Raw genomic sequence first — 23,829 nt, 5'->3', positions numbered from 1 at the left:
TCCTTACATCTAACCTAAATCTACCTGCTTTCAGTTTAAAGCCATTACCTCCTGTTCTGTCACTACATGCCCTTGTACAAAGTCCCTCCCCAGCTTTCTTGTAGGCCCCCCCCTTTAGGTTCTGAAGGCTGCTATAAGGTCTCCCCAGAGCCTTCTCTTCTCCAGGCTGAACAACCTCAACTCTCAGCCTGTCTTCATAGGAGAGGTGCTCCAGCCCTCTGATCATCTTCATGGCCCTCCTCTGGACTTGCTCCAACAGGTCCATGTCCTTCTTATGCTGGAGCCCCCAGAGCTGAACGCAGTACTGCACGTGGGGTCTCATGAGAGTGGAGTAGAGGGGCAGAATCACCTCCCTCGACCTGCTGGTTATGCTTCTTTTGATGCAGCCCGGGATACAGTTGGCTTTCTGGGCTGCAAATGCACATTGCCGGGTCATGTTGAGCTTCTCATCAACCAACATCCCCAAGTCCTTCTCCTCAGGGCTGCTCTCAATGACAAAGCCAGTGCAGATAACACCACCTAGTATTTCTCCACTACTCCTGTTCGAGGGGCAGGTCTGCCCCTCACATCTCACAGGCAAGGATGTGAAACCACAGCCCCCAAGGGAATTGCTCAGGTCACACGTGGAACAGGAGCCTGAACTCACTACCCACACCCACCACTTCCACACCTCCACATGCCCATTCCCAAGTTTTTTGGAGCATGCCTCAAAACATTCCCCTCCTCCCAGCTCTGCTTTCCATCGTGGCAGTCACAAGAGCCATCGTGCACAGCTGCGGGAAGCTCGAGGCCAGAAATAGCAGCTCATTACTAAAGCACGTCATCACATGCCAAGGACCCCGATACACCCTTCGATCATCTCCCTGTCACCCCGACCTACACACCCCTTTCACTGCTCCACCAGCCGGTCCTCCCCGTGCCCTCCTCCAGCAACAGGTCCCACCTGGAAGGGAACAACCCAGGGCTGACTGTACCAAGTGACACCTGTATTTCTCCTGCTGAGCTCCTCAGCCTGCACTTATGGAGGTTCACGCCAGCTGAATTGATCTCCAGATGCTGACAGGGTAGGACCAAGTCCTGACTCCATTCCACTCTTGAAGGTTTCAATTAATCATACAGCCAATTCCATTTTGGGCTCCATCTGTCTTTATTCCTTCAGGGACTAATAATGCCTCACCGTGTGTTTTCACACACTAGCTGAACTGAAATTAAGACAGATTTCAATATGAAGTGCCTGAGAAGAAAATGCATTTTTTTAAAAAGAAAATTTCAGTCGTTACCATTCTCAGCTTAGAAAAAGATCTTGTTAAGTAAAAGCAGCAGGGTATTAATTTGGAAAACAACTCAGGTGAATTCTTGCTCATTGCAAGACATGCAAACACACTAAAATCATATTTATGGGCTTTTATGGCAGAATATGTATGGAAATGTAACACAATCTGCCTCTAAAGGGAGGTGAGGAACATGCAGAGGGAGATCGGAAACGCTCATGTGTGCAGCTGCCAACCAAAGGGGTTCTGGCAGTAGACACCTTGCTGCACCAGGCACGGACCAGGATCCAGAACCCCCTTTCAACCCTCTCCATTGCACTAATATATAAAAAAACCAAGAACCCTTGCGGTTCATCACGTATGGCAGGTTTTAGCTGCTTAAGGCTTAGGGAAACCTCATTTGCATGTTACCATACCGTTACCACCCTGGGCTTTTTGTTCCTACCTCTGCAAAATCCAGCCACAGGGGCTTTTCAACCAGCCAGGCCTGCACGTCCACTTTAATAAGGCAATTCCCGTGTTGATCTGGTGGTTTATACAAAGCAACAGCCCTAATTATTGATCTCGGCAGATGGACCTGAGGATTAATGCCCTGTCCCTTGAAACAGCCACCGGAAAGCTGTGCCCATCGTCTCCCGGCTGTCAGTCCAGCAGCACCAACGCATTCACTCACTCCTCACCCACGCAAAGACATGGTCCCACTTGGGTGACAGCCAGGACGGTCGCAGGCAGGGAGGCTCAAAGCATAGGCCAGCTCCAGGATGATTAACAGAAGGGAACAGGTACGGCTGGGCGACAAGAGAGAATAACTGAGAGTCATGAATGTGGAGAGAAGCATGACAGGACTTTTACCATGACCCATATATCGCTTGGGCTCCAGCTAACACCATCTGACTGCAGGAAGAGTCCTTCTTCTTTTCCATCCCCTGTTTTCAGGGCATTCAGAAAAAAAAAGGAGAGACTGTCTGGAAAGGATGGTTACAAGAAATTATACGATGAACTGCACGTTAAATTCATAAGAGACAAAAACAGAGAGAATCTGTGAGAACTGAAGTGCGCTGGAGGGACAGCTAGACGCTTCTGATGGAAGCAAAGACGCAATCCTTTGATGGTTGCCTTCTGGAACTGGCTACAGCACCTTGGAAACTCATTAAATGCAGCAGAAAGGACAAGTGACACGCATCTCTTGATGCTCTGAGCAGCAAATTAGTTTTCAAATCTATTCAGAGCTCATGCAGTGGCGTCAAGGGGCTAAGACTCAGTGGGAAGTAGCTGCGATAGTGTTTCTCCAACTTGTGTGATGACTCCAAGCCACCCCGCAGGGAGGGGGCTGCCCACTGGTCCAGCTCCCTGGAGACGTCTTGTGGCCACAGACAGCTGCCCTGACCAGCAGGGCTCAGAGGTCTGCACGGCTTCTCCGACAGCCAAGCCAGTGAGTCATCCCTTTCCAAAACATGCCAGGCAGCTCTGAGGGCCTCTGATGGACCTCTCCTTTTAAGCAGAAATAGGATCATCTAAAATAAAGAGATCAAAATCCAGCTCACAAGAAGACACAGAATGTCAGCACCTGAGGGAAGGGCAAGTAGTCAACAGTGATGATGAGTTTCTTCAGAAAGAGCTAATTTCCAGTAAGCTGTTGTTTTCCCTCTCTGCGGAACATCACCCATTTCAAACACTTGGAGAGCCTTAAAGGGGCTGAGGTTGGCAGCAGTCTGGTGGAAGACCTGAGGAACTGTCTTTGTGGATGAATAATCAACTGTTTCAATGAACCTTAAAGCACATGAATAGACAGATGAGAAAAAACTTAGCAAAACACTGCATCGGGAAAACAGGTAGGCTGGAAGATGCCAACCTGGGAACAAGGTCCCTTGCTGGGACTTGATCCCTCTCCAATCAGGACAGGCAAAAGCCAGTCTTAGATGCCACGAAAGCCTGCGGGTGCTGGCTCATGTTATTTTGCCTCCTATGCGAGCTCTGGGCCCAGGAGCTCTGCCTGCCTCTCCTCAGCACAAGGGGAAGAGAGGTGGAGCAACAGAGGGCCGATAAGTAAATATGGCTAAATTCAGAAAACCCACGAGAGCTAAGGGCAGCCCCCAAGACTCCTCCAAAAGCCCAATTCTGCCACTACCATTCAGACTGCAAACCTGGCTGGATCTGCCTTTGCATGCTCACTGCGTACAGCCTGCCAGCAATTAAATACAACAAAAGCTGCAATCAGGAAAGGGGTAGGAGGGCGCACACAGCAGGACCTACAAAGGAAGAGATGGGATCTGTATCCTTCTATACAAGCTCAGACAATACCCGTAATGGTAATCGCTGGGTCAGTTCTGTCCACCCCAAACCCTGCTGGGAGCAGGTACGTAATTGAGGCTGGATCCTGCATTTCCTGCTCTCATTGTTCGTCTTCCTCCCATTCTTCACTTCTTTGTTCTATTCAATGCACTTTTTCAACCTCCCTTCTGAAACACATTAACAACGGGCTGCTACAGCCTCCTGTACACCGTGATTAAAGAGTAGACACACATGCCTCTTCTTTGTGGAGCGTTTTGCACCTATTACTTGGAGGGAATGCGAAGAACACGCAACATGGGAAAGTCACAGCAGGTCAGGAAAATAATGTAGGTGGTTAGGCAGGCAAATCTTTGAAGCTTGTGAAGCCATTAGCTGAGTGCACAGGCTACACTAAAAAGGATAAACAGAGAACGTGGATGATGAATAAATAGTGGCTGAAGAGACAGAAGAATACACATTGCGTCCAGTGACAAAACCAGGTCTACACTGAGAAACAGCAAGTTTGGGCTGGGTTTTTTTGCAGGAAGTGATTAGATAACCAGTCCGAATGCATATTTTAAATGGAAACCACCACAAAACCTCAAATGTTTTAATGGAGAGTATTTACTAAATGAGAAGAGGCAGAAACAACATGTTTTATGTAATGCATGACCTGGCTGCAGGTTGTGTCACCAATCTCCCTGCTAAAGAGAAGGTGCTGCTGAGCACCCCCCGGAGCGGCTTCCCAGTGCTCCTGATCCCTGCCACGTCCCCTGGCAGCACCAGCTCTTCTGCAGGGCTGTGTTTTCAGGGCAGGCCACCTCATGCAGGTCTTAGAACAGCGAGCAGCAGGGGACTGGCGAGACCCTGCACAGCTCTGGGAGCGCTCATCTCCATGTGAAGGACATGCGAGGGAGAGACCACCTGCATCGGCAAGACTGAGCCCTGTGATAACTGATAAAATGCAACAGTATCTGGTGCTGGGGGGAAGCCATGCAGGTTTGCTCGCTGCTGAAGTACGATGTGAGGCCAAACACTCCAATTTCAGCAATCTGCATCCTCACTGCTTAACCTCTTTGTCCTCCTCTCTCACACCACCAGCCCAACCCAGACTCCCTGGATGGGGTAACTCACTCCAGAATTCCCACATTTGACAGAAGTGACAACGTCCTCAGCCTAAAACCAGTCCCACAGGGTGAGGCTAAGATGTCCATCCCACCTTGTCAACTATCCAGCAGTTGCAGGCACCTAAGGAAAACATACCTGGCACGGGATGAGCACCCGACCCTGAGCTGCAGCACCCTGCCAGCTTCCAGATGCCAGAATCTCCCCAGCATTTGAATTACCAAAGCAGTTATGAAAACAAAAACAGAAGCAAACCTTGGATTCTAGATTTTTCTTGCGGGGTCTGCTCTCCCTGACTTCCTGAAAGCACAGGGATGGCAGTTTACTATTTAATTGTTCATTACACTTTCTTGTTAGATTTCAGATGCTGAAAAATGTTTAGGGATTTATTCTTCTGTGTAATTAACCATAACGATGAAACACAGTTTTATACTGCACTGCAGTTTTTGTTAAGGTTATTCATAATGGGGAAAGGCTAAATAGGTTGAGTTCATTATTGTTACAGAAAAAAAATGAGGTGACCCAATCAAATTAATTTGAAATTAAGTGCAGTGAGGCTGATAACTCCACACAAGTCAGGAGTTCAAATAAAAATAGAAGAGACAATCTACAAAGCAAGAAATTACAAGCGGGCAGGGAGTCAAGCTGGAATTACTGCAACTGGGAGGTGGCAAACAGGGCCACTGAAAAAAAATGGTGAAAATGGATGAAAAGATGGGCAAAGATTGTAAGATGTAAAAGGAGAAGCTGGAGGAGGAAGGGATGAACATGAAGATGGATTTGAAATAAATGGGTAGGGACAGTGCTTGTTAAGCTAACTAGATTTATTTCTCTGCCCAGAAATTCTTATGTCCTTACAAGACAGCATTGAAGCAAGGTCTTTAATTTTACTTTTCCTGGGTTTATTACTTGGGCCTTAATGTTATTTAACAGCAGTGAGCATCAACCAGTTTCATTGCAAAGCTGGACTTAATTCAAAATCGTTAAATCTGGTGGAAGCATTTTCCTCTTGACAAAGACATCCTGAAGAAGCTGGTGCTTCTCTGACAAAACATGGAAGTCGTGCACCCTAGGAGAATGGACACCACTGAAATACTGATGGATAGAGCAGGGACGGGGAGACAGCATTCCTCCATCCCTCCTCCTGATGAGAAGAAGAGGAGAAAGCAGAACCGAAAACAGCCGAACATCATGACGCTGAGCACTATTCGGACTCCCCAGCACAGCACTGTGCAGGGAGGCAAGGGAGCCCATCGCTCTGGGATTTTCTTTTAGGCTTATCTTGAAAAGCAGATACATGTTTTACTGCGCTCTGCTTTGCCAAAATGGTGCAAGCTCTAAACAAGCCTCAGAGCTGGGTAACATGAATAATGGTGATTGGGATGTTCATGATGCACACTGTCATAGTTTAAGGGGTTTAATCTCATGGGAAGTGGTTAAGACAAGCAATACCCTGGTGCAAGCCATTTCTAGGAAACTCTTGAGTGCTGCTACAAGATGATGCTTGAGTTATTACCTGTGATGAGTTTACTCCCAAGTCTTTACCAAGACCTGTAACATTTGTTTTATCACTCAGGGCCAAAAGAGGGAACAGCGAGATCCCAGTAGTGCTGGGCTTGTTGGAAGAGGCTGTTCTGAGGACTGCCCTGTGTCCTGCTAGGACACGTGGCAAATGCAAGCTTGGACCATCAGTTTGAAATCCTGTCCCCGGCTACCCAGTTTGAACAGCACATGGGTTTTTAAAGGACTGGCCAAAACACCACAAACGTCTCAATGCAGCTGCACAAGCGACTTTCCTTCTGGCTCCCCAATTTGGCCATGCCAAAATCTCACCTTTTGTGCTTTCTGCCCTCTCCCCATGAAATACAAACTGCTTCCCTTTGTCTTGAAGGTCCCACGGCTTAGTTTCTCTCCATCCTCACCTCTAATTCACCCCTAAGCATACAGGGAGCATTTGGGATAAAGCTTCAAGAATACGTTCAACATAAATTATTATTCCCCTTCTAAACGGATTACAAAAGTCCTTTTATTACAAAATATTAAAATGTTCTAATTATTGGTGTGGAAAAACGTTTCCTGGAGGTAAAGTTTTTAAAAATTGAGGTTTTAATCACAAGCATAATCCTTTCTGGCTAACGTTTCCAGTCTTGTGAAACATCTAGATACAAATTGCACAGAGGCCTGGCTGCGCTACGAACAAAGGAAGATGCTGCCTGTAAATAGCTCAGAGGACATCAGAAGACACTTCTCTCATCAGCAATCTTTTTTAGCTTAATATAGCTCCTCTTTGCATAAAACATTGACATTTTTGCAATGTTTGGACCCAATGGTGCGAATGCTGATTGTCATCTGAAGATACTGGAGTGTACCTTCAAAAATATGCAAGAACATTTTACAGACAGTAGTTTTACTTGCCTCCAAAATGCTGTATCTTAATATTTCATACTTATATATATTTAAATGTTAGTACCACTGGATAAACCCTAACATGCTTTTATGCTAATGCAATCACTGAAAATCCAGATAATATTGTGTATTGGCATATACTGTTAGTGAATTATGGATACCTAAATGTACAATCCCACATGCCTAGCAATTATTTTTGTTAGTGAATTTAACTTTTATTTGCAATCAGAGCACTTGAGAATTGTTCAAATGAAGTTTACTTTTGCAAACTGCTGAATAGAAAACATTTTGTTAAAGGTTTAAAAACAGTAAGACTGTGATGAGATTTTAGAGTTGCAATAAGGGCACTGCTCAGAAAACTCTACCAGATGGAATGATGTTTGATTTGGTCACAGACTCGGTGATTAAAACCCAAATGCCTAAAATGAAGGACACATAAGAGAAACAAGAGTTGAAATCTTGATTTCTTCTATAACATGTCATCCTCTTCTATGGTAGAGGCTCACAGATAGGGGCAGATGGATGCCGGGAGGACAGCATCCATGCAGGCAGCACCCTGGCAGCTAGACCCTGGGACCCTTTGCCTTGAGGACCAAACTCTGCTGTGCTAAGGCTGCTTCTCAAGTCCAGTTTAACTCAAATAAACAGGAGCAGTACCAGAAGGGAGAAATCCTGAGCTGCCCCTGCTTGTGCCTTCTCCTCCTCCTCTTTCTCCTCCTACTGCCTTTGCTGATCCAATGTCTTGGCCAGCCACCTGGCCCATTGGCTCAAGATGTAGATCCACTTGAAAACTCTTTTATCCCAAACCAGATTTCAGCACAGCCAGACCTCTGAGACGGGTTCCAGCTGGACTGTGTGCAGGCAAGACCTGGGTGATGCAGCTGGTTGCTCTATCCCTTACCTGCTTCACTACCTGATTGGTGTTAAGAACAACAAAAATCTGGAGGAGACCTGGGTAATTTTAAGAGTTGAAGAAGTTCTGGATGTGACCCAAGCACGTCTGAGACTGCTCTGTGTCCAGTGGTTTTCTCCTGCATAAAACAACTTGCCTACAGACAACACCAAACTCCCTCTTCCAGATTCAGCTGTGTCAGGAGTTAATGACCTCCCGGGCTGGGCCAAGGAACTGCTATGATCATGCCCCAATTTTCCTCTGGGAAGGTTTGCCTGGCTTGAAACCGCTGGTCTAAGCCAACCTGGCTGAATAGACCTGGGAGGTGGCCACAGACCCATTTGGTGAGCAGCGGACCATCGCCTCTTGCCCAGGCACGGCTCAGCATCCAGCGTACAATCCAATACCAGCCCCAGGCACACAAGTACACATCAGATTGTGCCCCTACAGCACAGTGAGCTGTGGCACCTCTGGGCATTTACTGGAAAGTCCTACCACCTAACTGAGGCCCCTAGAAACAACATGAGTGAAGGAAATAAAAAACAACCCCTCAGAAAAACACAGACATCAGAAAATGCTTAGTGTGAAGTACTTGAAATGCCTGCAGCAGTTTAAATGGAGCACGGAGTAAGCTGAGAAAATGTACGAACAAACAAATTAAGCAGATAGCACAAAGCAGACGAGTTGGCATGTAGATGTCTATTGAGAAAGCTTAAGCATAGCAAGGAAAAAAAAAAGCAAACCCAACATCCAGGCATAATACTCCTCGCATTTTGGAACTGAGCTCTCAGACAATACATCATCCAAACCACTCAAAATTACCATCTGTCAGAACGTTGTTTAAACAAAAAAAGGTCTAAAAGTTTCCAAAGCAGTGTTTTAATATTGTCATATTAGAAAAGAGATTGTTTCTGTCCAAAGAAAGGCATTTGCAATTAATTGAGGAATAGTAAATAAAACCACTAGTTTCGTGGCCATTGCTACACACTCATGAGACAATTAATTTCTTGAGTCTTGATCATGTCACATTAGCTAAATCAGGAAAGAAGCAATTTAATAGCCCTGGTCATTTTGCAGGTTACCTGCAAATGTTCCCAAAGCCTCTACATGATTTTCTCTTTATGAAACGTATCATTAAGAGTCTACATGCTATTAAAGAACCTGAGGAAACAATTGCAATATTGCTTCAAACATTAAGATACACCAGAATATGAAGAGTGGGTCTGTGTTTCTGATGTGAAAGAGCACATCTTCTTGTGATCAATAAGTCAAACTCTGTTTCAAAATATAAGCTGGACCCTTTCCTGGTGTAAATCTGGGTACGTGCTGCTGTCCACAAGGCCATATTACTTCACATGTACTGAGGACCAGTTGCATCGCACACAAGATTGCAAAAGAAATGCAGATTTGTAGACAATATATTAGACTAAGTGATAAATAATTTATAATGGTGGAGAAGATGACTGTATTTTTAGGCATAGAAATATGCAGATATAACAGTCCTGACTTTCAGTCTTCACCCTGCACTTCTGACCTTGAAGTTTGGGTCCATCCAATGCATTTCTAAAGTCTCTGCACATGTGAACATGCAACACACACACCCTAAAGCCCCAAAACCCGTAAACCAAAAAGGGCACTGATAAAACACATTAAGCCCACACGGTACCACCTGTAGCACTACATGCTATGCCCTAGCATGAGGCCAACTGGGCTCCTTTGGGCAACAGCCACCTTCCAATGAATCACAAACATCCTTCAGACCAGTCTCTTCTTGATTCCGTCTGCTGACCCCATTCCTAACCCCATGTCTAAGTGACAGCCCTTTGATTATGCCTGTGGGTCAGAGGCACATGCCCATGGGGCTAAAAACCCCCTCCAAAGACCACACTTGTATTTCTGAAATCAGCATCTCGTTATCCTAAAGCAGCCTGGGAGCAAGGAGAAGGAGGAAGAAAGGTTCTCCCTGGGGTGCTCTCAATCGCACCATCCTTGAGATCTCCCCCCTGAGAGGGCTGCCAAGGGGAGAGGAGGGGAGGCAGAATTATTCCCCTTGGACTTTGTAAAAACAAGGAGCCCAGGGAAATCAAGAAACAACCAGAGCTTCCACACCAAATTAGCTCTAGCTAAGCCTAACAAGCAGGATGAGGACGCAGTGAGGAGAAGACCAGGGTAGGTGATGTTGCAAGGAAAAGGCTAGGCAGCAGAGAAGGCAATTTGGTGTGTTGCAGGACAAGAGAAGCTTTCAGCTCCTGCTATTAGGAATAAATCAAGAGAGATGAAGAGAAGCACAGAGCCTGTCTGGTCTCCCGAGGTTTTCACCCTCCCACTCAAGGTGGGACAGAGCTCACCTGGACAGCGCAGCTCCCAGGACGAAGGCAGCATGCTCCTTCAGTGTGGCCTCGGTGCTGTTCAGCCCATCGATCACAAGCTGGAGTCCACCCATGGAGAGGAAGTCCTTAGCATTGTCCACCTGGGAGAAAGCAGGTCCCCATCAGTACAAAACCCCCAGCCAGATTCCACTCAACAACTCTTCAAGCACACCTTGCTTCAGAAAGCACAGCATCTCCTCCCTCCCAGTCTAACCAGCACCGAATTTTAAAAGCAATTAAAAATTAAGAGGGAATAACTGTGGCTCAAATTGTGTACAATACTGCCTGCGAGCAGTGGATGTCCTGGTTGCAGAAGCAGTCTACTGACACGTGGCTATTACTACATGCAGAAGGCATCACTGAAAACTCATATACTTTGATTAGCTATCAAAACTATTCTTCATGCATATTTCAGTAATTCAGGTGATGTTAAAAATTCGGTAAATCCAATGATGTAAAAAAAACCCAGTTCTTTGCTCTCTCACCTAAGCAGGCCTTTACTGGAAACCCAGGGAATTGTATGTTCTGCAAATGCAATTAATTAATTGATGCTCTAATTGTAGCACCAGGAGTTAGGAACGTTTAAGAACCTGTCAGCAGCAGGTACATGGGCAGCATCACCTCTACTCGCAGTAAGGCACATGGGGAGGTCTGGGTATTCTTCATGAGTACCGTCAACAATTTCATGCAGACATGAAAAAAAAAAAAAGCCAGTCCCTGCTTGGAAGGGTCAGACAGGACCTTCCCCTTGGGGCAGCCTGAGCAATGATTTTTCTAAAGCGGACAATATTGGACTAACTGCCAGTAGGGAAAAGTTTAAACATTAGTAGGGATTCATCCATCTTTGACTTTAACCAGACTTGGGGCTAACCAGGCACAAATCACAGTGGGCATCTGTTCTTGGAGAGGAGATTAGAAAAGGGCTCTGAGTGGCTCACAAGCAAAATTTAGAGAAACAGTGCAAAGTGCTTCAAGTACAAAATTCGGTCCAAAGTCAAATTAATGCATTTTGGTTTTCAAGGATTTTTTTTGCAGTTTAAAAGAGAATCTGATGAATGCTCAGAACTGTGTGTGCAAAAAAATTCAGTTTTAGAATTTCAACATTTCTCCTCCCTGAAAGACAGGGAGACAACAGTATCTGTTGGCAGATGGAAATAGAACATAAAAACGAGTTATCAGCCAGGCAAACCGACCTCCCCAGCTTTAGCAAGCAGACCCCACCAATGGGGTGGGACAGGACAAACACCGCAAGGTATGCAGGGTATGTCAGGCTCAGGCACCGTGCTCCAGCCTGAATGCTCTTTTAGTCGACAGTGACTTCATGCTCAGTGTTATTTTTATCTCAACTGTGTACCTCCACCAAAATTGGCCATAAGTCAGATATTTTAGGTACCCAGGAGAATGAAGAAGCTACTTAGCTTTATGTCCCACGGGTATGTCTTTACTAAAGTAGGATCTGGGGAGCTACAGCTTGTCTCTTCTCCCCAGCGGGACAATACCCACTGCTTGCTGTCCCTCTGCAAAGCCGGTGACAGAAAGCCGATCTCTGCAGGTCTGCTGGGGCTGATTCAGGATTTGCAGCAGCTTTTGTATCCTTTCAGATCCTATTCTCTTCACTGTCCCCATAAACTGGACCTGCCAGACCTCTTACTTTTCTGCAGGACCATCTTTGTCTACAAAGAAATCTATGCAGCAACCCAATTTCAGCTACCAGTGGGTCCTTTTATTGCTCAGCCTCTGTAAAAACTCTGAGGCTGTTTTAACGCTGGAATTGGACATTGACTTCTGCTCAAGAGGGAATGCATAGACAGGCAGGAGTTTGCATCCAGCGTCAGTCGTGGTAAAACCAACCATCGTTGTAACCTCATCAGCACCGGAGTCCTTCAGGCCAGCACTAAGCGAGACACCTCAACCGCAGAATACAGATTGTGCTGTAAAGCTTATTTTGAACAAGTATTTATTTTTTTTAACTGGAGTCTGTTGTGAGAGCTCCTTCTCTCACTCACTGTTTTAAAACCAACAAAACCCCCAAACTCAACAACTTGAAGGTATTAACCTCTCTGGGGAGTGGAGGATGCTGCGAGGCAGCAGCTCGCGTCTTGTTTCAGTCCACTGAAATCGGCACAGAAGAAAGCCAAAGATCAAAAGAGCTCTTGAGTAAAGTACACAGGCAAGGTGGGCGAGGAGAGGGATGGGAGAAGAGCAAATATGACAGCAGTTATTCAGGGAGCGGCTTTGAATCGAAGGAGAAAGAAAACAGGGAGGGAAGGCGAGAAGAGAAAATGTTAGAAAACGAGAGCAAGGAAAAGCAGCATGTCAACCGTACGCAACGGAGTGGAAATTAGCAGTGAGAAATGGTGTAGCATGTCAGAGGAGGGGAGAGAGAAAGATAAGGAGAGTAAATAATTGAGAGAAAGAGCCTGCAACGCATGAGAACGGGTCTTGGCTCCGCACACTGCTGTGCAAGCACCGTGAATTCTGTTTATAAATGAGTTATGCTCTGGCCTCTTCACATTTGCATTTGGTTTCTATGCATTACAGATAACCTAGCAAGCCAGACCTTCCTGCTCTTTCTCCAAGATGGGCTCCCAAACATGCCAAGTTGAATCCTGACTGATGAGAAGCAAACCAGAGCTGGCAACAAAAAGCTGAGCAAACACAGAGCCCTTGGGCTGACTCTTCAAGAGCAGGAGAGAGCATCTCTCCCCCGGCTCAGCACCAGCCATGGCTTCCCTTCCGCTCCCTCGCAGCAAGTTCGGAGGCACGTGCTGCTTCACATCCCAGCGCTCCAGGATGCTCATGACCACGCCACAGAGCGGAGAGCATCCTTTGCTTGCAAACCCTACAGGGCATGGTATTTTCCATTCGACAGAGCATTTGGTGCCCCGGAGGCAGCAGCAGGATGTCTGGAAGCTGAATGATTATCAAAAGCCATGGCACGTTACCATTCAGATGGAGTCTGGGGGAAGAGGGAGTAGCAGAGCCATCACTGGTCCCACATGTGGGTGCACGCTGCCCCGGGCCACCCACACCTGCAAGGATCCCTATCCTCCAGTGGCACTGCTGTGGCTCGCCACGGAGGACTCCTGACAAGTTCAGCCCTTGCAGGGTTATGCGGCACAAGCGTATTTGGCTGCTATTCAGTAATTACATTAAGCCAGTGCTGCTAAAGTCAGTACCAAGCAGAGATAATGCTCTGGACGCATTCAACTGGCTGGAAGAAGAAAGAGGAGGAAAAGCCATGCTGGCTTAGAGACAAGTCATATTTCTTATCAGCTTCCTGCCTGATGAGAAGGTGCTGCCCAGCCATCTGCCCCGACAGCGCGGGCACAGAGCAACGTTGTGATCGATGCACAAAGGAGTCCTCTGTGCTCCCTGCCAGCCTCCCTGCCATTTCCCTCTTTCTGACCCCTTTGATGCTGGATGTGGTTCCCTTTGATGCTCCAGTCCCCGCACAGGGAGCGGGGATTGCTTCCTTGCTCCTCTCGCCTTTTTGAAATTGTTTGCCCTATCCCATGCTGCAAGCAGGTGGGATTTTATGCTGGAATAGTCCAGACTGTTATGCTGGAATCCAAAGCATCCCAGGGTGTTTGGGGGTTGCTTTTTAGCATGCTGGCCTGATACTCTGGCACCCATAACCAGACAGAATTAGCCCTGAGTATAAATATGAAGCTCTTTGGGCACCCATTGTTCACACTTATTCTCTGAGTCAGACAAATGCCGTCAGTGAAACAAAAGCATTGAGAACAAACAGCAAGGAAGCCTCTGCATGCGTATGACAGAGATTTAGTGTGGAAATTCAAGACAAAGAGCCCTGGAAATAACACTTCTATTAGATGGTACATGGACTCACTCTCTCAGCAGCACATTCCTTCAGCTACCTCCCTCCAAAATACCATGTTTGGTTTTAAGTGCCATTCCAGTGAAAGGTCTTGCACTGGCATCTCCCAAGAGTTGTCCCATTCACCCTCTGAAATGATAGTCACTGAGAGCGACACTGGAAACTCTCCCAGTCCACTCCAGACTCTCCCAGCCACTGGGGAGGGAGAAGCCCAGTCCTTTCCCATGAGGCAGAACACAGCCTTGATGCCCAGACACCTACCGAAGCAGCTGCAGCATGGGAAGGCACTAAGCACAAAGGAGGAGAGCAGCGTCCCTGCAGCCTACAACCAACAGGAGGTAAAAATGTGCAAGCTGAAAGGAGAGCAAGAGAGATCAGAGGGAGGGGGGAAAAAGTGTGAGCATAAACCTGAGGAAGTGAGATTTCAGGAAATATATTCAACCTCACACAGAGCTGATGAGCATGGCTCAGCTGATGCTCAGCAACTTGCCATTCACCTGAGCCTTCAGTCATTGTCACCACCAGCACAGCTGTGAGAGAGGCTCTACATGCCATTTCTTACTCACACCAAGACAAAATACAGGGGTTTGGGTGGCTGTTGTCTTCCCTAGTACAAAGACATTCTCTGCAAATTGATGCAAGGGCACCTACCTGCAACCACAGAGGCTTTCCATGGAAGGAACGAGAAAATAATTATTTTTCTTAGCAACCACCACTCTACTTACCAAAAAATGGCAGATAAAAACCCCTTTTTGTAACATTAAGCATATAAAAGAAGAAAAAGAGAGGGCAAGAAAAAAAGCCTGAGAACAGACAACAAACCAGGCAATGCTAACCCCCAGGAAACTGCTCGCTACTGGCACAAGCAATGATTTATTCAAACTTGGATATAAAATAAGCCTGCAGTAGCCCTCTGCCGTCTGTTATTGTCCCAGGATTATGATAATTAAGCAATTTGTATTACCTGATACTGATAAGAAAAATAAAACCACGTTTATGACACCGTATCCCCTGGATTTTACACGGTAGTTACTAATGCATTTTTGTTACCTGGTGAACATAATATTCAAGATCATAAAGCGCCGCTACTTTTTCATCCAGCGTGGAGGCAGAGCTGTTGAATTTGCTGATTAATTTAACCATAATTTCATAGTCTGTTTCCATCTTCATGTTCAGCTTTTCAAACTCCTCCTTCAGCTGCTCTATGGGCCGAAACTTCTTCCTCACCTCTTCCTCATGGGCCTTGAAAGCAGAAGGAGGAAATCAGATACAAAGGCAGGTGATAAAGAGAGCCAAGAAAGACATAGAAAGAAACCCCAGTCTCAGATTTACAAGGGGAACCCTGGCTGTCTATGCAAATGGATTTACCACTGTGCATCAGAGATGCAGGGGCAGCATTGGAGGGTCCTTCTGAGAAGCCCAGGAACCCGTTATCTGTAAGATACCCACCTTGGGTACCAGTAAGCACTCCCCAAGGAGCTGAGCTTGTACCTCGGGCTTTGTACACCATTTCTACGTCCTATGTGCCTTCCAAAACACCATCAAGCCCAGAGGCAGGTAGCACTGCTGTCCTCTGTTTGCCTGCAAGTGGAAGTTCTCAAGGCCTGACTGCAAGAAGTCCCGAGCAACCTCCCCAAATCTCACAGCTGACCCTGCTTGGAGCTGGAGATGGGGCTGGAGACCTCCTGAGGTCCTGTCCAGCCTGAACTGCCCAGTGACTCCAGGCCAGTGACATCAAGGAGATCTCCTTGGACATGTAGGAAGATGCTTTCATCATCCCAATCACTTAACATGTTTCAGGATGGCTTTATCTCTCGGGGAAATGTATGCACTCACTGTTGGGGACAGAAGCTGTCAGAAAGCAAAGCGGGAGGACCAGCTATAAGATGGGGGTAGCTGAAGTGCTGTGCCATGGGGCTTGGCCAGGAGATAGCTCGTCCCACAGCACGGACGGTCTTCCTCATACAAACAGCACCCCAAGGGCTGCAATGAACCAAGAGCTGCGGAAAAGCATGTGGTGAGAAGGAAAAGGTTCTGCCAGAGATCTGAGAAAGCCCCAGAGCCAGCAGGGACCCATTCTCCAGCATCAGCACTGGTGGCACTGGGACAGGCAGGGACAGAGCCTGCTGCTGCAGGGGACGGCGGCTGTGCTGAAGATGGGCTGCCCCAAAAGCAGGAGAAAGCAAGAAAGCCCCTTTTGAAAGGGATTCTGTCATGAACACAAATACCAAAACACATTTTTATACAGGAGTGACCCCCAACTAGAGGGTTTACATGTGCAGTGCTCCCCCCAGCAAGCACTGCCCCACTCCCCTGCGTGTGAACAGAAGCCGAGGTCTCGAGCCGTTGGAGGAAAAAAAAAAGATCGATTGAAGTGAAAGCACTGTCAACCTAACGGCAGTTGTACAACCGGTGCTAATGACTGCCTAATTACTATAGATACCATGCAGTAACGCAGAACGCCATCCTCATCCCAACCACACAGAACTGCTTTTGCAAGAGCGTAGATGGGAACACGCTTGACGTAACTCAGTTTACTTTGACACAGTTACTTTGAGGATGAATTTGCTCCCTGCAGGAGTGATTTTAAATGGAGTACTTTAGGTCCATTAGATGTAGCTGGTTTTAGCCCAGTTGCTGGGACAATAGCTATTCTAACAGGGTTTTTTAAAATATGGTTTATTTTCACACAATAGAGTGCCACTAATTTTTGCATTTAAATGACACTCATTTCAAGAAGTCCTGCTATCAGTAACGCTGGCTGTTACACAAATAATCTTACAGAAAATGAAATAATGCCCTGGTGCCAGATAGGGGAAAAAAAAAGACTTTATGCGTCTCCAAGACTTTAGAGACTTGACTCCTACCTCAGTTTTCCTTTGACTGAGACAACGTCAAGGCAGCAGGAGGAGCTAGGGCCTAAGGAAATACTGATGAGTGGAAGAGGAAAAAAAAGCCTGTGGTCCACCTGATGAGTCACATATCATCGCACCAGTGTCATGCCAGTGACTGGGGACCAGCTCCAAGCCTGGAGAGGGCTGAAAGTGGCAGTTATATTCAATTTTACTTTGGTTGTGGACTATTTATAACTAAATGGGAAACTTACAGCTTATATAAGGAAATTTCAGCCTATGCTTCACCACAGCCACTTGGTTTTTACTACCCAAGGCATGAGATTGGAAACTTAAACCACAAGATCACTTCTCGATCCAGCTGTGCCAGTGGCAGAAGATGTTATGTCCAGTGACTTGTCACCATCACTGAACGCAGAAAAGAAATGCCTCAGCTACACAACACTTCTTGTACTTACTCACACTTAGGAGTACAGAGAACAGCAAAATAACTTCCTTTACAAACACCATCATGCTGCAATCCAGTCCACTTTGGGGGTCTGGAGACATTTTTGTGAACCAAGCAACAGTCGAACAAATAAATCAAAACAATGGATAAAAATAACAATGGAAAGGAAATCGGCCCGTGGGTGCACACAAGAGTTTGCAAGTTACTTTTCTGCATTATTACTTCAGGTCTAATCACATTGGTATCAGAAAACTTAGGGGAGCAGCATCACATCGGAGAGCTTACTGATCATACCTGCTTTGGGTTCAGGAAAGATCCCATAGCCTCACTTTAGCTTTGGTACACCAAGAACAGCAGCAAGAAATTCAGTGTCTGAATGGCTCATGAGGATGGTTATGTGGACATTGTGTGTCTGGTTTGCTAGTTGAGATCCCACTCACTTGAGTAAAGACCAGAAAACAGCAGCATCTGATGGCTGATCTGTCGTTAAACTGCTGATCCCAGCCCACTCCACCGCTGCAGCCCCTCTCCCTTGACAGCCCACGGGATAATTATTACCAAGAAACACCCTGAACTGTGCAGATATACTTAAGTACTTATAAGCAGCTTGCAACACAAGGCCTTTAAGTTTGAAATGAATAAGACGGACCTGAACAAGAGTTCTCAATTTTTACAGCAAACCCAGGATCAGTACAAGAAGAGGTGAGTTTCCCAGGGAACTATATTACTAACAGGCTAGCAAAGGTATTTTAGGTCCATATTCCCCAGAAGATTAGTCTGCACAATATTTTCCCAAGCAATTACTTTAACGATCATATTTCTGAGGCATGCAATGCAGGGTGTTTGCACCTGTGTAGTGTGCATTGTTTTAGAAACAAGGAACTCCCCTTACCTTTCTTTCTGCCTTTTCATTCTCCTTCATTTTAGCCAACGCTTTTTTCAGCTCCTGGGCCGTGAATGAATTTGAGTCAACATCCACCTTGCCGAGCCTTGCAGAAGAAACAAACCAAAACATTTTATGAGTGAACAATTGTACCTGTAATGTTTTCATTGTGATACACAAGAATGGATAACGTTAGGAGAAAAGGAGTTAAAAGTGCTGGATTTCCATGCATCTCACTTATAACACACAGAAAAACTCCACACTCAAGAAAAGATTAGTCCGAGTGCTACCTTTTGTATGTGGTTTGCAGACACTTTACCCTGACAAAAAAGGCTCTGTAATCTGCATGCCAGCTCAAAATCTCAAATCCTAACACAACAGAAAGAGCTGCTTAATTTATGCCTCTGAATTTCACGTAGCAATATAGAAAAGCAGGAAATGTTTCAGAGGAAAAACAAAAAAGCACCATTGTGCCATTAGATCATTGGTAGGGACTTGCAAGCTTTAACAGGGAGATCTACAGCTGAAGTGCTGATGATCATCACACACACAGTTAGGGCAAGGGTAAATCCAAGCAGAAATTACACAGAAATGCTTAAACCCATGTTGTGTTGCTCTTTACGTTGTTCTCATTGGTTCAGGGAACTTATCTGGGCCTTAAACACTCTTGCACAGAAAAAAAGAAAGCCAGCCTTTGAGACATCATGAAACTAAAGAGCTTCTCCATGCTCCGAACAGGAGTAACTAGGGAAGCGAGGGAAGCAGTGGTAAATCCCATGCACTTTAGGAAAGAAAGTTCCCCATAGTAACTAAACCTGTCTTTGTTAGGAGGGTGCCAAGGGCAAAGTCAGCACCAGTGAAACTTTTAAAACAAATTAAAAAATGTAGGTGCAGGGAAGGCTGTGATCTAAGGAGAACGTCAGTAGTAACTGATGTGTAAATGAATGCTGCAATCCTACTGACTGCACCCAGCTGAAAATAATGTTATCTGGCTCAGGTCAACACAAAGCAAGCCCCTCACAACTGCTCTGATGGTTCAAGCTCAGAAAGTAGTTTCAGACCAATTGCTGCAGACATTACTAAGGAATAAATATCGTTCGAAGAAGCCACATTGCAAATTTAGTTTCAGTGTCGTGGCATGAGAAGCCATGAAGGTGTCTCTGAATATACACTCAGGGCACTTCTACTGCCACCCCGAAGGGATCACAAAGGACGGGGCTTAGTTCTCAGCACTGCTGAACTCTTAAACCAGCAATTAAGTCTCAGGAAGAGACAGCAATTGAGTGCATCAGGGAACCCGGCCCCTAATAAAAGACATGAAACCAGCAGCCCACCCACTCCTGGTGCTTTGCATCACTGTACCTTTTTCTTCTTCTCTCTTCTCTTGTGTCACTCCTTCCGTTTTTGCTATCTGGGAGCTTGGCTTCCCTGTCTCCGGTCTGCAGATTTAATCGTACGTGTGACCCTGCAGGAACAGCTTGACCTACAAACAAAGGTCAGATTATTTTAGGGCATGTGCATTATTTCACCTTTGCGCATGAAGGACGAGCTGAAGGCGCACACTCCTACCCAAGAGAGCCTGGCCCTGCACAGTGAACAGGAGTGGGCTATCCACCGCCAACCACTCTCCCCTCCAGCAGCGCCCCTTTGACCCAAGTGCCCACTCAACCTCGCACAGATGCCACCCTGACCCACTGATCGCGTCCCCGGGGAGCTGGGCTGGCTCCATGCCACAGGGAAGGAGCGACCCCGAGCCCAGCAGACCACCGGCTCCCTCCTCCCTCCTGGGCCAGTTCTTAAGAGAGCACTAAAACTCTACATCAGGAGCGGATTTGGAGACTATTTGGAGAAAGGGGAATTGGTTGCTGATTGGGGTAGAGTATAAAATACAGCTGCCAAAGTGAAATCAAAGCATACCGCAGAGTACAGCCAGGTACGCTGAATATCAAGTGTACCGAGGTGAGGCTGTGTTGGTTTGGAAATATTGTATTAAAAGGAATATATGATCACTACTATCCACCAACAAAAACACAAGGAATACATTAAGCTTTGGTTTTAAATGCAGAAAAGAGGAGAAATTCAGACTGTTTTTTCTTGGTCACGATTCACCACGAACACGTCACAACAGCCAGCCGTCACACTGGGATGGAGGGATGGCAATAATTGGGTACTTCTTGATGTTGCTTCATCTTCTTTTAATGCAAAAAATCTGTCTGCTTAGGAGAGCGGGGTCACAGCTGAATGAATACAGAGGTCTTAGCTGCACACAGATGGACAAACAGACACACAGCTGCTCATGCTCCTCTCTCTCTTTGTTTCCTTTTACCTAAGAAGATGCCTAGGATAAAATAACACAGCATGCAGGAGACAGGTAGCATCTCCTGCAAAAGGGAAGCGAAGACAAGGATAATTAATTTGTACAATAAATACATGTTCTCAAAGACAAAATCCTCTAGTCTCGGGAACAACCGGATTGATCCCTCCCTGTTCAAGACCAAAGAGACATTTCACTGATCAAAGGACCTGGTACTTCCTACATAAGACTGGAATGTTTGTCACAATTCAGACAAAAACATTTCAAAGCCTAAAGCCATCCAGCAGGTATAAATGCATTTAGAAAAAACAAAAATCCATTTTGGAGGATTTTCTATTAGAAGAGGGTGCATTTCTGATAGGTCTTCTTTCTCTCTACCATATCCTGTCCATAGGAAGTTGCACTGGTTGGATAAGCAAGGGGATAGACATGATTATCTTCCCATCTTAAACTATGCAAGGACAGGCTAGAGGTACCTCCTCCACACTTGGCACACTTTCCACCAACGGACAAAAACCTCCTCCTGCTCCTTTACTTGTGATACGTGGGAGCTTTAATCTATATGTCTAGATAGAGGAGCATCTTCCCACTGGCACTGCGTGCCAAACATACAGATACATGAGGATGTCTTCCTCCTCCACGGGCACGAACACCACTTAGGGGAGAAAGCGAGGGGCGAGCCGGGTCCTTCTCTTCCCAAAGCCAGCGGCTTTCCTTGCCGGGTCACAAGCGCTGGGACAGCCCAGTTTACAACCACAGTACTCGCTGAAGCAACTCCTGAATTGTCAGACACAGGCAGAAATAAATGTCCCCATTAGAAGAGTACAGTATATTCTGGCTGTTGTGATCCCGGTGCATCTGGCCACATCAGTTCACTCGGTTGCCAGGGGAGAGGAACGAGGCTGATGGGCTTTGCTTAAAAGAAACATCAAAAGGGAAAGCAATGGACCAGCCTCCAGAAGGGCTGAGCAACTCCTGTGTGACCGGTCCTCCCAGTTTCTATTTTCAGCAAGCAGTAAATGAAATGCGAACCCCGGCGTGCATGAGCTCACAAACCCAGCACAACTGAATTAAGGAGATTGCAATCAGAAAAGACACAAACCTTTCCTGCTTCTACTTCTTCACACTTTCCTAAACGAGATTTGACTGAGACCATCCAAACCCCAGAGCAGAAATCTCAGCCTTGAGGTATTTAAGCAGTTTTCGTTGCTACAGGGATTTCTTCTCGCCACTGTACACAGCAGCACAGGTTCATGCCACAGCAGGACAAACATACTGCTTTATTAAATAAACCAAGAAAGATGTCTCTGTTTTCAGCAAAAAGACTGGCATAGTCAGTTTAAAATATTCCAGACGTTTGAGACAGGATGAGGTCTTCAGTCTTGTTTAGTTTGGGGTATTTTGAAGTATTATTCATAAAGTGTGTTTGAGGGTGGGTTGACTTGAATAATGTGATTAAAATTGCTGATTTAAATGAGCAAGCTGGAAATCCTGAATTTTAATCATGTTTCAATATGTAGTTTCTAGACACTTCCTTTAAAAATAGTTGATTCTCTTTGATTCCTATAATTTGATACTATTCAACAACTGGGAGCACGCACCGGAGCAATACATATGTAAGCAATTATGCAGCTTCACATGCTGTTAATATAGAATCATATTCTTAATAGCTTTTTTCCTAGAGGAATTAATTTTTTACTTATTGTTTGTATTAAGTTGAATTTGGGAAATGAAACTCAATTAAAAAATATAAAAACAAGTTTATATTTAAGCAATTTTCTGACCTTTTTTCTCCTTGACACCTTAGAAAAATAAAAGACCTTTATCCAAACAGGTATGCATTGCATATATGTGTTACTGAATGAAGCCGAATGGTATCACTTTCCAGAGATCTCCAAATCCTACAGCCGCTAGATATCATCCTGTCCTACTCTCTCACTCCTTATAAACAGAGCGAAGAGTTTCTATTCTAATTGATTTCCCACCTTCAAATCAACTACCCAGTGAGTAGAAATAGCTGCGAAAACCCCTCCGCAAACCTGCAGAAAAGGCTGTAGCTGCTGGAGGAGGAAGCTGGCAAACTCCTTCCCCCACAACTGGTTTGTATTCTTTACTACTTAAAAAATATCCCATACTTGGAATTTTTTAAACCACAACTGAACTGATTTGAATATACGTTACTGCATCAGCTTGGGTTGATGGATCTAAGAGAAAGCCACGGGGTTTAGGCATACCACCCAGTGTCCCCGATGGGGACGTGCCACCCGCCTGCCCCTCAATCACTCAGCTCTTCGCCTCGCAGCCAAAAAGATAGCGTCCAACAGCTAAAATACTTCCAGAGGATAAAAAAAACCCTTGCCACTGCACGAATGACAAGGTATTTATTGGGAATAAATGTCAAAGCAAAGTGACAGCATTTATTTTCCAAGCAGGAGACACCAATCCTGTGGCAATGCACTGCTAGGACGGTGCTATTCCCATTCTCAATTTAATCCCTTTATCGGCTGCAGAGACATCAGACAGGCTTTGCTCTCCCACACGAGCTGGAGCACAACTGCTTTGACTTACACTGCTCTCTGGACAAACCATCCCGACGTCTGGGTGCTGCTATGGGTCTGAGCATCCACAGCCTAAAAACACCTGGTCTTTTGGAGGTCCTTCTAGTGCATTAGCATTCATCTTACTTGGACATGTTCTGTCTGTCCTGAAAGTTGCTTAAAGTGATGCCAAGGAAGAATTTAATTTATAGCCCTATTCCTTTAATCTTGGTCAGCCAGATTTTTTCAGACATACTTTTATTTCTTCTTATAATATATTAGACGGAGTAACAGCACCGAAGTCGGCTTCAAGGCAGCAACTTACTCGCAGGGGTTCTGCTGACATTTATAAACTGATGCTATTTCTCTCTTGTGTTTTATGTTATCAGCTAAACCTGTCGACTTAAATTATTGCCTTGTAACCAAATCACAGTTATCTGTTATTCTGTTATGTGTACATTTCTGAAGCTCTATACCTATATCAAGCTTTGCAGAGCTTGAAAACAAGACGATAAATAAATAAACAAATGGAAAACAGAACACGCTTCCACCACGCTCACAACTAAGGCAAGAATCAGGCACGTTATATACAGGATAACTAAAAGCAGAGGGCTGCTGTG

At 45.7% G+C, this 23,829-nt stretch overlaps 1 protein-coding gene across 3 annotated transcripts in view; it reads right to left on the bottom strand.

Moving 5' to 3' along the window:
* The window catches only part of SIL1 (SIL1 nucleotide exchange factor), a 100,074-nt gene that overhangs the window by 26,476 nt on the left and 49,769 nt on the right, over nucleotides 1-23,829 (bottom strand). For all 3 annotated transcript variants that reach the window (XM_069773105.1, XM_069773104.1, XM_069773106.1), the window contains 4 exons: nucleotides 19,721-19,841; nucleotides 18,368-18,464; nucleotides 15,226-15,417; nucleotides 10,314-10,435 (listed from right to left, as the gene is read on the bottom strand). In XM_069773105.1, the coding sequence (XP_069629206.1) occupies nucleotides 10,314-10,435; nucleotides 15,226-15,417; nucleotides 18,368-18,464; nucleotides 19,721-19,841 (532 nt within the window). The remainder of the gene's footprint in view (nucleotides 1-10,313; nucleotides 10,436-15,225; nucleotides 15,418-18,367; nucleotides 18,465-19,720; nucleotides 19,842-23,829) is intronic.

This window comes from Haliaeetus albicilla, chromosome 27 (genome assembly GCF_947461875.1).
Source record: "Haliaeetus albicilla chromosome 27, bHalAlb1.1, whole genome shotgun sequence".
Lineage (NCBI taxonomy): Eukaryota > Metazoa > Chordata > Aves > Accipitriformes > Accipitridae > Haliaeetus > Haliaeetus albicilla.
Note: the sequence above shows the minus strand (reverse complement) of the source record. Positions and strands in the feature narration are given on the sequence as shown.